Consider the following 14,073-nt stretch of genomic DNA (forward strand, 5'->3'; position numbering starts at 1 on the left):
TCTGAATAATTCTCCTAGAATCCTCTTCAAAGCATGTTTCTTTTCCCTAATAAAGTAAAAGGCTGTCTTTGAGCCTTAGCCAGCTGATTATACTGAGTTCACTGCTTAGCAGTGTGTGTTGTAGCTACAAGAGGAAAGCAGCAATCTTCCTCCAGCCACTGGTAGTGCAGGATAAAAATAGATGGAAACTTGCCTAGCAGACTACACCAGGGCAGAGAAAACCTGGTATCTTATGACAAAATTAAAACAGTGTGGTTCAAAGTCAAGGCTACAGGAGGCAAAACTGGACTCACTTCAGGGACTTTCACATACAACCTCTCTGTACAATATAGCAATACTTTCTGTACAGACTGATTGTTCTGTTTCAATATCCACAACTTTAGTCTATTAGAGGAAGCAAAAAAGAATTCCATAATTTGTTTGGAAATTCACCCACAGTGCCTTTCCAATTTCAGGAGGAGCTCTTCATTCTTCTTACTGCCTTTCTTGCCTCCAAGCATTGCATGGTTGGCTTACTTGCTTAAGAGACAGGAGTAGCAAAATCCACAACTGGAGGATTTCCCCCCCATCCATTTCTTTCACAAAGTATATAACTAGGGATTTTTTTTTGTTTTAAAGGTGATTCCTTGGCTGGAATATTTTTTTCAGACATAATAAAGCTTTTAGGAGAAAAACAATAAATCCCAACCCAGTGAAGAAAAAGGAAGCATTCAAATATAAAGATTTCACTTGTCACAAGCTTCTAATATTTTCAGAGTCAGATTAAACCCCACTGGCACCAGCAGATACAAATTCAAGGAACACTGTGGAACTTGGCTCCCCAGCCAACCACCACAAGTAAGTTCCTCACTGCTCCCCACTCTCCATACCAGGATTCCTTTTGGATTCATAAAGCCTTCTACTCACTCCAGACCTGTGGGCATAGTAATTGGTTTTGTAATGGTATTTAAGAAGTCATGGATTCCATGGCTCGCTGTCTTTTTCCCCAAGCCCAGCGTCTTTCCCTTTTTAATCCTTGCTCAGATTGAATATGTTATTTTCATGGAGGAAGACACCGTTGTAAGTCACTCAGGAGTATTAATTCTGCTGCATGTCAATTGTCAGTGGAGGAAGGGAGAAGGAAAAGGGGGAATGAGTGAATGTACGAAGATCCTCCCAATGCATGGGTGATGTAACGATCCTGTTGAACACGGGACACTGGTGGCCAGTTCTTGTGGTGCTCCCTCTCCTCACTTTACAGGGAGCTTGGATATTATAGCACCAGATCCCCCTTGCAAGGGGAGGGTTAAATTTTCCATACTGCATATTTACAGAAACATTCACACCCTGCTCCCTCCAAGAGGATCCCCTTGAGAAGAGGTTGGAGCCTGGTGTCTCTGTTTCAGGGACAGCGAGATTGTGGAGGGAGGGAGGGAGTGAGTGCAAGCAGATTCCTCTCCTTCCCTCATAACAGCATAAGAATGGCCATACTGGTTCAAACCAACGGTCCATATAGCCCAATATCTCCCCAAACACTGCATGGGTAGTTGACGAAGGAACTCCTTTCTTGGATTCTTCTCAGCACCCATGCATACCTTCAAGATACATCAACCCTCAGTTGGACTTCATTTTCTCAGAGAGGAGTGAAGGGTTATTGACAGTTTCTGCTGCAGGCACAGCCAATCCAGCCAAGAATGGTAGAAACACACCAGGAAAAAAGATTCCACTTGTGCCTGTCTTGTTTTTGGGACACAGAAAAGAAATGCCAGAAACACGTAACTGAGCTAGGAGCTCCAGCTCTGATTACTGTGACGGTGCCCCCCATAAGGCATTATGGAAATATGCTTATGAATATATATTACATAACTGGAATATGTTCTATGCTACATATGCCATGTAACATATCTACGTAAAGGTTATGATCTACTGAATCTATTAATCCTATTTGTATGCATGTATCATTTTTGTATTCGAAGTTATGAATATTGGCCGTGTACTGGCTTGATTTCTAAATAACCTTAGTAGAGCATTTGGTCAGTTCCTGGAGAAAGGAATTCGCAAAGTTAAGTGCCCAATCAAGAAGCACTTAAGGAACAATGCATCTTGGAATGCTCCAATCCACATAAGAAGTCTTCCTGGAGACATTCAAGATACCATGTGGGCAATAGCTTCTGCCTGTAAGAAACTGAGTCATGCACGGACTTGTGACTTGCCCAGGTGACTCCAGAACTCCATCTTGGAACTGGACTTTGCACAGGAGAGAGGAGGGGGTCTCCATCCACAAGAGAAAGTCTATTTAAGCCCGTGGGAGACCCCCTCCATTTTGTTTTCAGCTGGCTAAGGAGATATCCTTGGGGGTGGAGAGGCTAGCTGAAAGAAACTGGAACAAAAGAGAGTAACTACAGAGGGTGTGAGCGATTGCTGAACCCGGACTAGAAGGAGATAAATCTGTAAAAGGAAGATTACTGGACCTGGTGAGGTTTCGCCTGTATTCAGTTTTATTAGACATAGACTTGCGGGTTTTATTTTATTTTGCTTGGTAATTCACTTTGTTCTGTCTACTTGGAACCACTTAAATCCTATTTCTGTATTTAATAAAATCATTTTTTAAATATTAATTAACCCAGAGTATGTATTAATACCGGGGCGTGGGGGGCAAACAGCTGTGCATACCTCTCTATCAGTGTTATAGAGGGTGAACAATTTATTAGTTTACCCTGTATACGCTTTATTCATTGCACTATACTTTCAGAATGCTCAATTTATATTAAGTAGTTATGCATTCTGGGATTTAAATATTGTACAATAGATGGCAAATTCATTTTTGGAAATAAAGCATGGAATGCTTTGAAGAGATTTCTCTTTATGCAAGAAATGTTCTAGGTTAACTTGCCTGGACAATATATGATCATTATTAGACAGCATAAGGATTCTTGACATTATACTTTTTTTAATTTATGGAGAGCAAATAAGTGTATTTTTAAATGAAGAACATCCTAATGGAAGAAACAAGGCAAGTTTTCTCATAAACCTTTACTGTTCTTGTATACAGTAAATACTGTGTTTATACTCAGGTATATAGTAAATAATGATTATATCAAATAGTCTTTCTCCTCTATAATTTCAATATAAATTAATCAACAACATGAAGAGCTGGTGTTTATTCAGATGTTTTACACTTGCTTCCCCCTTAAATTATTTGAAACAACCCACTGTTAATCCAGTGATAAAATATTGTGTCTGCCTATTAAAACGGATATTTAGAAATGCTGTCAAAGTATTTTCTTCATGGGATTAATATATTTCATGCAAAGGAGAAGGTTTTGTTGAAGGAGTTAATCACTACGGGTTGACCATTTATCCCTGGATAAAGAGCATATTCTTACTACTCTTCCTGACAGAGCAACATTGTAAAAATCAGAATAAATAAGTAAAAAAAAACAAAACAAAAACCAAGAAACAAACCAACCCCCCCAAAAAACTAAACCAAAAAACCCACACCCACCCTCTTCAGGGTATGAAAAAACCATCTAAACTGTTGAAATTACAGAAACTGCACAAAGAGTTTATGCATTGTTTTAATTTAATCAGAGATAAAGGATAGCTTTGTAGTTAAAGCCCTGGACTAGGACTTTGGAGATCTGGGTTCAGTTCCCCCCATCTGTCCTTGGACAGTCACTGACTCTCTGCCCTCATTTCCCGACCTGTACAATGGGAATAAAATGTCCTGTTTTATCTATTTAGTTTGTAAGCTGTTTAGGGCAGGAGCTCTCCGTTATTACATGTATGTATCGTGTCTAGTACAAGGGGCCATGCTCCTGGTGGGGAACTCTATGTACTATCACCATATAAATAATAAATGCAATTAATGTATGTGATGATATTTTACTTCAACACCACTAACATAAAAGTCAAGTTTTTGGGCTTTGTAATTATGTTTAGAAAAAATGAAATGAAATCACACACACCACTGCAGTATCCAACTCAGAATAGTTTGCTTCTTTCATTAGATAAAAAGGAGAAGGGTTCTATTTAAAATACATTCACACAGAATCTCACTTAAAATTTTTCAGGCTAATTACCCGGTCATCCAAGTACAGTTGGAGAAATGTCTTTGCTGAGATTCTCTCAGGACTCACCTTGTAATGAGACCATCCGACAGAAAAAAATAAGTCATATCAGTTCATTTAGCTTATTAGTTTAGAAGCTGATAATTCTGGTTTTAACTCAAATGAAATCACAACCTTAAATGAAAATGCACTGTTCAATGAACATCTTCTTTCAAATGAGAGAGAAGAAATCAATTCAGAATACTATGTTGGACAACAGGTTTCTGATAAAGCAGTATAAGGGTTACTTTTGTGAGAGAGAAGCCCACGTAAAATTTCATCAGCTATGAAACTGGAATCATGGTTATAGTTACAAAAACTGTTTCTCCCTTCAGTGAATTTAAACGGTAGCATTAGGAGAGAGACAGTTTGAAGTCTAAAAAAGAAGAGGAGTACTTGTGGCACCTTAGAGACTAACCAATTTATTTGAGCATGAGCTTTCGTGAGCTACAGCTGCTCAAATAAATTGGTTAGTCTCTAAGGTGCCACAAGTACTCCTTTTCTTTTTGCGAATACAGACTAACACGGCTGTTACTCTGAAACCAGTTTGAAGTCTGAGATTGTAGTTAGGGCACCCTAACATAAAAACTGGAAACACATACTGAGTGCATCTCAACTTTAGTAGTAGTAGGAGTACCACAGTAGCAACTTAGAGGCCCCAATCAAGATAGGGGCTTCATTGTGGGGGGGGGGGGGGGTATAGACACAAAGTGAGATAGAGTCTCTGCCTAAAAGAGTTTATAATTTAAATAGATAAGACAAAGGGAGGAAGAGTTAGCAGAGGTATAAAGAGGGGAAGTTACTTCCCCAAGGTCACAAATAGGTCAGTGGCTGAGCCAGGAATAGAACCAAGGTCTTCTAACTCTCTGTTCACTGCCCTATGCAATAGGTCATGCTGCCTTCCTGTGGCTCAAGCTACTACAGTTAAGAATCTAATGTAACAACCCCCTCCCCACTCCTTCACATTCAAGGATCAAAATTAGTCACCCCCTTGAACATATAAAACTATTTTACATAACAATTTCAAACTATACCATCTTTTTGTGCATGCAAAGTCTGGGGGGAAAATGCATTTCAATTTCAGGTTTTATAAAAGCAAGAAAACAGGACAGATTAACTTTTACTTAGTCTTAACATTAAAAGCTTAATTTTTCATACTGATAGTAAGGCATGAAACAGTCAGTGCCTTCTGCTATTTTTTTTAAAAAAGGTTACTAAAAATGAGCAATACAATTGTAACTGAAATTGTTATCAGTATTTTAAACATTCAGATTTAATTATGCACGGATAACACTTATCTGAGTCAATGAAATAAACTAAACGATGAACTACAAATTTTCTAAGGTCTGCCATAAAGAGAATAGGCCATAATAATCTTTCTGTTCCAAGGATCCAATCTTTTCCAAACAGTGCACTTTAGCAGATTATCTAGTTAACTGATCATGGTAACCCAACTAGAGTACCTATACCGATGAACACCTCTCACAATAATCTCAAAAGTAGTTGCTACTTTATGATTTATTAGTAGAATTTACAGCATTTTTTATATCTGGTTAGGTTATAAACAAGTTTGGAAGGATTACATTTCTAATCAGTAAATGCCAATAAACATTGATTTTACTGTGCACACACAAACCTATGAAAATATATTTTCATCAACAATAATGAAAATGAACCAAGAGGCAACGCAAGAAAAATGCTGCTTGAGAACTTCTGAGAGTTTGATTTAAGGATAGATACTTTGTACATTTTGATATGTGATATTGACAATTTGCATTTTAATGGTTATAAAACTTTATCATTAAATGATTATTATCTGACCTGCCCCATAATTTCCTGCAACTGTAAAAATTTAAATTGATAAAAATAGAAAAAAATGGGTTACTTTAGAAAAACTCTTTTAAAGTCAGTCCTAATTATGAAAGTACCACTCTGAAGGCTGGCCATCATCCGTCTTCCCATTTATACAGACATGTCTGAAAAGTTCCACAGAATGAGCAGAAAGCACTTCCATGTAGCAAAGGCGAGCTTCTCTCACAACTTCAAAGAGAAAAAGACAGCCAGCCTCATCCTTGCAGTCTAAACTGTCTGTTAAAGGGCTCCCCACCTCCAGAGCGGCAGGCTCCTTTCGTTTACTTAATAGTAGCAGTTTTTCCATTGGTGATCAGTGTGCCCAGAACTATTGATCTATTGAGTTCCAACTCCCTTGTTACAAAATGTTTTGTAGCATTTACAATCAGCTAAAGAAAAGAATGATTTTGGAAGATAGGGTGGGTGCCATGTCCTCTGCCCCAACACAGGAGAAGTAGACTGTAGTGTTGCCAACTCTTGTGATTTTATCTTGAGTCTTACGATATTTGGTGTTTCTCCTGAGAGTCTCAGCTTTCATTTCTAGTATTTATGGTTGCTGAGAAATCTTCAAAATGTGAATCCTAAACGCTCGAAAAACAGAAAGCAAATAAAAGGACCCCAAATTAGTTATGTTTAAAAATGTAATGATTTATAAGTCAAATTTCACGATTTTTTTAAGACTCTGACTAATGATTTTTCAGTAGTTGGTATTAGCATTACTGAGGCCCTATGTATACTCCAGACCTCTGCTGATCTAGGTATATCCGTCACGGGTGTGAAGAAGAGGTAGCCTTGACTGACATAGCTGTGGCAACAGAAGTCCCTAAAATGGCCTGAAACAGCAAGTACTTTAGGTCCTCTCTTTCTTTTCCCAAGGAAATCAGATGGCTGTTGGCATGTCCTTGATCTACAGACAGTTCTTTACTGAAAGGACTGCTTTCAAAATGGAGAGCTTGTAGCGTACAAGCTGACCAACTCCCTGAAAAGGTCTGCAAAGGAAGAGGCATTTACTGAGAAATACCACTCTCTCCCCTTCTTTCTATGGAAGTGCAGCCAATCAAATTCAATACAATTTTAATACAGAGGGGCAGCCTGATCTTTCAGCACATGTATATAGCTGCCAAATTTTGTGCAGCTCCATATGACATTAACGCACAGAGATCATACAGAAAGCTTGGAGTAGGGCAGGGGTGAAATGTTGAGGAAGGGGGATCCAAAAAAGGGATTTGGGCACTGAACTGTTCTGGGGAGCGAAGGCTGAAAACTGATGGTCCAATCAAATTTCTGAAGTAATACTGAATGTGTTTTAGTTCAGTTAACACATGGAATTAAAACAGTTTTTAGCCACAATTCAAGCTGTACATGTTGTCAGCAAAAGATAAATATCCTAGTGTAGACAGAGCCATACTATCCAAATTCCATCTAAACGGATCTTGTCCCATGAGTTATGTCCCAGGCCCTTCCAGAAATATCTGTTTTTGAGCTAACTGCAGGACTTTGAAGAAAATCAAATGTAACTGGTCACATTAGTTTTTTATCTGTGTATAAAGCCCAAGAATGTTTGACATTTCAGTCAACAGAAATAGGTACATATCCAAATCGATGCTAGTCTGCAAAACCGAATGGCCCCCATGGGCAATATTCTGTTTAGGGAGTATAATATTACACAGAGATTCAGTCTCAATGTTTTGGAGTTCAGAAATTTATCAACTTTTAGAAGACCATCAGAAATAAGTCTGAGGTGATGATATTTAACTTTACTGCCATGTTAATAATAGGATTATGGTAGCATCTAGAGGCTAAGGTCCCATTGTGCTAGGCACTGTACAAATATGTAACAAAAAGGCAAACTCTGATCTGAAGAGCTCACAATAGACTCATTCATCAAGATGAAGAAAATATGCAAGAAGCTGACGTCCACTTGATTTTCAGATTGTTACTCTATGCAAAGGGCACCTAAAGGATTTAATGGTGAACTGAAATGCTTTATTACTTAATACTAGTTAAGATCCTAAATCAGGGGTGGGCAAACTTTTTGGCTGGAGGGCCACATTGGGGTTGCGAAATGGTATAAAGGGCCGGGTAGGAAAGGCTGTGCCTCCCCAAACAGCCTGGCCCCGTACACTACCCACCCCTTCCCACTTCCCACCCCTCCTCAGAACCCCCCACCCATCCAACCCCCCTGCTCCTTGTCCCCTGACCACCCCCTCCCGGGACCCCCCCGCCCCTAACCACCCCCCGGGACCTCACCCCCTTATCTAAGCCCCCCTGCTCCTTGTCCCCTGATCGCCCTGACCCCTATCCACACCCCTGCCCCCTGACAGGCCCCCTGGGACCCCTGACCACCCCCTCCTGGGACCCCCATCCCTAACTACCTCCCCCCGACCCCACCTCCTATCCCACCACTCTCCCACTCCCTGTCCCCCCCCCTACTGGGATGCCCCAGATCCCCTGGGATCCCACCCCCTATACAACCTCCCTGCTCCCTGTCTCCTGACCGCCCCCCTCCCCAAACCTCAGCCCCATCCAACTGCCTCCTGTCCCCACTGCCCCCCGGGACCTCCTGCCCTCCACTCCCCCCGTCCCCTTACCAGGCCGCTCAGAGCAGCAGGGCAAGCTTGCTGGACAGCCTGGGAGGTGGGCAGGCACAAGTCGCACTCCTCGCACAGTGGCGTAACTGCAGGGGAGGGGCTGGGGGCGAGCCTCCCCAGCTGGGAGCTCAGGGGTCGGGCTGGCTGTGGCCCGCGGGCCGTAGGTTGCCCACCTCTGTCCTAAATCATTAAAATAGTACGTGGGTATATTTAAATGGCAAGGAAGTACATTATAACAAAATATTTTATTTACTTTTATTTACTTATCAGGGCCTGAGTTACGGTTGTGTTTCTTCGATGCATGTTGATGACATCACAGATGTCTTAAGTATTTTAAACAAATGTGCAAGTGCTGTTATTTTTCATGTCAAATTTGCAGGAGAAAAAATATAGCCCTAAAACACAGGTCTTGGGAGATTAGTTGAAAACACATTTGCAATTTACTTTTAAATTATATTTATTCATAATGTTAACAATACACACGTAGTCTCTTAAATATTTCACTGATCTTAACAAGTTGTCATAAATATAAAGGGAAGGGTAACCCTGTATACAGAACTATAAAATCCCTCCTGGCCAGAGGCAAAACCCTTTCACCTGTAAAGGGTTAAGAAGCTAAGGTAATCTAGCTGGCACCTGACCCAAAATGACCAATGAGAGGACAAGATACTTTCAGATCTGGAGGGGGGGGGAACAAAGGGTTGGTCTGTCTGTGTGATGCTTTTGCCGGGAACAGATCAGGAATGCAGCCTTACAGCTCCTGTTAAGTTAGTAAGTAATTTAGCCAGAAATGCGTTAGATTTCCTTTTGTTTAATGGCTGGTAAAAAGAGGATGTGCTGGATGGAATGTTTATTCCTGTTTTTGTGTCTTTTTGTAACTTAAGGTTTTGCCTAGAGGGATTCTCTATTGTTTGAATCTGATTACCCTGTAAGGTATTTACCATCCTGATTTTACAGAGGTGATTCTTTTACCTTTTCTTTAATTAAAATTCTTCTTTTAAGAACCTGATTGATTTTTCATTGTTCTTAAGATCCAAGGGTTTGGGTCTGTGTTCACCTGTACAAATTGGTGAGGATTCTTATCAAGCCTTCCCCGGGAAAGGGGGTGTCGGGCTTGGGGGGATATTTTGGTGGAAGATGTCTCCAAGTGGGCTCTTTCCCTGTTCTTTGTTTAAAACGCTCAGTGGTGGCAGCATACGGCTCAAGGACAAGGCAAAGTTTGTACCTTGGGGAAGTTTTTAAACCTAAGCTGGTAAGAATAAGCTTAGGGGGATCTTTCATGCAGGTCCCCACATCTGTACCCTAGAGTTCAGAGTGGGGAAGGAACCTTGACACAAGTGTTTGGCATTATTTACAAAAATAATTTCAATCACTTTTAATGGTGCTGTAAAAGAGATTACCAACATACCAATGCCAATATGCCTGAACTGGAGAGGCGATCTGTAATGGTGAAAGGGTCCATGCCTATTGAGTCAATAAGAGTAGGGATGGCAGTGGTTTGTGTAATACTTATCAGTTGGGAACTGGAAGGAGGACACTAAACAGCCTCAGGTGGTAATAACTTTTGGTCACCACTGACCTGGTATGGATTCAGATTGATAACCTAGAAGTGAAAAGATTCATATTCCATTACCATATGACATTCAATTCCACTGCAATCAATGTATAATTCTTCCAATCTATAAAAGCACAGATCTTTAACCTTCGGAGGAGGGTTATCATCATATTATTTAGAATATGATCCAAAACTGTTTAATAAACACCTAGCATTCTTCTTCTTGGAATTGTTAATTCTGTTAATTAAAAAAAATCTAATTTTATGGACCACTTCCTCAAGAATTTGGAAAGTAGCAGCAGCAGTTGATTTAGGTCAGACAAGATTTGTCTAGCGAGATGCGTATAAACGAATTGCTTTTTGCTGTCTCCCGTTATAAGATAAACCTGTGTTGCTGATCCACCACTCTAGGATTCTTTTGATAGCATAATATACAGCTCTGCTTAGCATTTAGAATTTATTTTTGAACAGCCACTGTAGGGATTTAACGTCTAAACTGTATAGGGTCTCTCTCTTTATTAACTGTATTTTAAGGCTCTGATAAAACCTAAAGCACATTTCAAAAAGGAATTTGACCACAGATATCACACGTGACTATAGCAGCCTTCACATTGACATTTTCCCTTCCCCCCCATCACAGCCCGTGTTTAGGGAAGCCACCCTTCCTCTCTAGCTTGCTGAAATCCAATCATTTATGGCTTGTAGTTTGATTTTAAACCCTGGATTGCTGATCACAGAAGGATTAAAACTTGACCTCCAGGTTAATGGGTTTGATTATTTGGGTTGTTTTGCTGCTCCGTGCAACCAAACAGAGGTATTTAAACAAAACATGAAGATCATTTTCATATGACATTTTTCTAAAATAAAGATTCACATATGACTAGTGATTTATATTCAGTATTTTTGTTTTGAAAGAACACATTGTAAAGAATAAGCAGATTAAAATGATTAAAAATGTAGCCATACTATGATCACACAAAACCAAATACTTTAGGATGCTATCCAGCCTAATAGCAGTGTTTTTGACTGAACCTAATGTATCTTCACTTACTCACAGTTCCCAGAAGACTGGCTTCCATTTGAGAAGAAACAATAGGCGACCTTTAACCCTTCAGTTCCCAGAACTATGCTGGGAAAACGTTCTCAGAGACACAACAATGATGCTATTTATTAAATTACTAAAATATGACAGGCTAAAGGCTTCAGAAAATTATTTAAATATATTTTTAGAAGGGGATAGACTGGAATAATTATTTTAAACTGCTAATTGGATTAAAAATCTTCAAACTCAAAAATCATTTTTTAACTCTGTACTATGTGTACTGACTGGTACTTTGGTTTATTTCCCTTCCCTTCTATAATGCTATTTTATGCATAGGGATACATGTGTTTAACAGTAATCTTCAAGCAGGACCAAGCCCTAGGAGAGGAATCTGTAACGTAGGTGCGTGTGTCATAATACTGTCCCTCTATTGTTAGGAAAGTGAAGTAATGTCAGTGTAAACTCCTAAATTCTTACTTTGCCCTGTGGAAAGGTAATACATGAGTCTTTGTTACCAATTATCTTCTCATCTTCATCTCTGATTATTAGCATTGTGGCAGTGCCCAGAGGCCCGACCAGGATTGGGACTCTACACTGTGCTGGTGCTACAAACACATAAAAAGGCACTGTCTCTGCCCCAAAGAGCTTGCAATCAATTAATCCATATTTTGATTATTTATCAAAATAGCAAACCATAATGTGAACAATGAAAAGACAGCATGTGAAAATGACCACTACATTTCAATGCATCAATTACGGACAGTGAATATAGAACTCTTAAAAATATTAAAAGCTAATCTTGCTTCAAATATAACTACAAAGGTGCTAAAACAGCCACTTCATACAAGTAATTTAAATCAAGTACTCTCATTTATACTTGTAGTAACAGAGTAAGTGTTGACGCATTATATAACATAAAATGCAGCTCGTACATAAACACTCAGATGAATACATATTAGTGAACGTAAAGCATCAATGAATGGAAGTGTCAGAGAAAATAAATCAGTTATCAGTTCCTTTTCCACTTAGTTCATCTAAAGATTTTTACTATATTAGTGAACATTGTGTAGTGTACACAAGAACTTAGGCATTGACACTCTTAAAGTTAACATTTAAAAATATTGTTTACTATTATTTTATGCACCTTTTATTTGTTCCATAATTCGTTCCCCAAAATTATTTCCCATCTCCAAAACATATCTTAAACAGTTCTTCATTTAAAGGAGTTCCTCTATCCATATAGACATACATGTCAGGACAGATTATACCTATACAATTCACATTTTACAGCCAACTAAGCATTATTTTCTACACTGCTCATCAGATTTACAACAAACCACAATCCTAAGAATACTGTAGAAGCCGAAGAGAGGCAACTTGCTGCACTGAAAAAGTCAGGCCTTTCTCTCCCGCAAAGGATGCCTATCATCATAACAGAGCTTTAATTCTTACCTGATACGAACAGTTTTCCTGGTGTACCATCTCAGTGCATCATACAGAGAGCAGACACCAAAGCCAGGAATGTTTACAGAAGCTGCACAGTTAAAATTTACAGCATCTGAAGGAGAAAAGAACGCCCTTGTAAGGCGAGAAGCTTCCTGCAGATTAAAATGGATGCTGTTTCTGCTGTTTCAACCTGCGCAATGGCACTGCCTTTGCTAGTGAGGAGTGTAGCAGTGCTGTTCTCCTCAGGGAACTAGCAATGAGGTCTAACAACATGTAGCTGAGACTGTGATGGGGGAGGGGGTTCACTCATCACTAGCACAATCGGCCAATTATATTGTAGACACAAAGAAAAAGATCAGTATGAGGCTGGTGTGACCTTCTGGTGCTTTCTGAAGGCAGCTAACTGATGTGGAAACATTCTAGTCCTCATTAAAGGGAAAAGGGGGGGAAAAAAAAAAGACAAATCAATACTTCACTTGAACATTTCTGACCTTTGCCATCATTCTCCCTTCCTATAGCTGTTCTTCCATTACTGCTTAGAAGTTTTAATAATACTTACAAACAGAGAGTCATAACTGTATTACAGAAATATAAACAATTGCCTTGGTAATTTAAAAACATTAATCTATTTCAATCAGACAACATTTCTTTCTTTGGCCAAGACCATTTACAGCCAAATAAACCAAACTCAGGTGTACATTTCATACAAAAAAGAATCAAGGTATGTATTCCATCTTCCCAAAATAGGTTTAAGATATTGAATCATTAAATAATAAGTAGGAATGCATTCCAGTTATTTTCTTTTACAATGTATCGGAGAAACATAAAATCTTTTCTTGAAAATGTTTTGTTCTACATTTCCTGTGAATTGTAAGTATATTGTATATTTCCTGTGAATTGTAAGGATGCAATCGTGTTTAAAGAATTTACTTTCTGTATTGTTGTAATGTCCATTTTGAGCTGGAGCTTTGACTATATTATCCAATACAGGGGAACAGTTAATGCCACACTGTTTGTTTCAAATGAAACAAACATCTGTGTTCCTTGCAACAGCCCCAAACAAAAATAGGCTATTCTATAATTAAATTTGACTGATGAGAAGAAATCTGAAGATCAGACAAATATCCAGAGGAAACTATACACAGCCACAGTTTGCCTACACAGCATTTTTAGGAACAACTATGACTTGGTATTTTAGATCTGAGCTGGTTTTTTACTTTTGTAATACCCTGTCATCCAATCCACAGATATGAGATAATTTGGCCTGAAAATTCTTAGAGGCTGGACAAATATTCCAAAACAGCAGTGATAATTATTTAAGAAGATCTAAACAAACATTCATTTTTGTAAATCTTCTATTGCATTTTCAGAGTAGTATTTTGAGATTATACACTGGTTTTACAAATGGCAGTACAGGTCAGGCTGTAATTCTCAACATATAAAAGAAACTAAATACAAACTTTTTATTCCATTGATGAACAGTCTTGTGATAGAAGACAA

General features: G+C 39.0%; 1 protein-coding gene and 2 long non-coding RNA genes across 5 annotated transcripts in view; 1 reads left to right on the plus strand and 2 right to left on the minus strand.

Moving 5' to 3' along the window:
• SCHIP1 (schwannomin interacting protein 1) overlaps positions 1-14,073 on the minus strand; it is a 121,020-nt gene that overhangs the window by 50,696 nt on the left and 56,251 nt on the right. Inside the window, exon 1 of one of the 3 annotated variants that reach the window (XM_048862786.2) lies at positions 12,580-12,844. The exons of the other annotated variants lie outside the window; for them this stretch is intronic. Within the exon in view, the coding sequence (XP_048718743.1) occupies positions 12,580-12,609 (30 nt within the window). The 5' untranslated portion in view covers positions 12,610-12,844. Of the gene's footprint in view, positions 1-12,579; positions 12,845-14,073 lie in introns of those variants that run through there. 3 annotated transcript variants of the gene reach the window in all.
• LOC125642075 (uncharacterized) lies at positions 4,568-10,129 on the minus strand. Its single transcript, XR_007358262.2, has 3 exons — positions 9,939-10,129; positions 8,531-8,710; positions 4,568-6,520 (listed from the first exon to the last, which is right to left on the minus strand). It is a non-coding gene; the product is annotated as an uncharacterized LOC125642075 (long non-coding RNA).
• Positions 9,220-14,073, plus strand: part of LOC142073168 (uncharacterized) — a 40,938-nt gene continuing 36,084 nt past the window's right edge. The window contains exon 1 of the long non-coding RNA XR_012669869.1: positions 9,220-9,301. This is a non-coding gene — a long non-coding RNA (uncharacterized LOC142073168). The remainder of the gene's footprint in view (positions 9,302-14,073) is intronic.

This window comes from Caretta caretta, chromosome 9, assembly GCF_965140235.1.
Source record: "Caretta caretta isolate rCarCar2 chromosome 9, rCarCar1.hap1, whole genome shotgun sequence".
Lineage (NCBI taxonomy): Eukaryota > Metazoa > Chordata > Testudines > Cheloniidae > Caretta > Caretta caretta.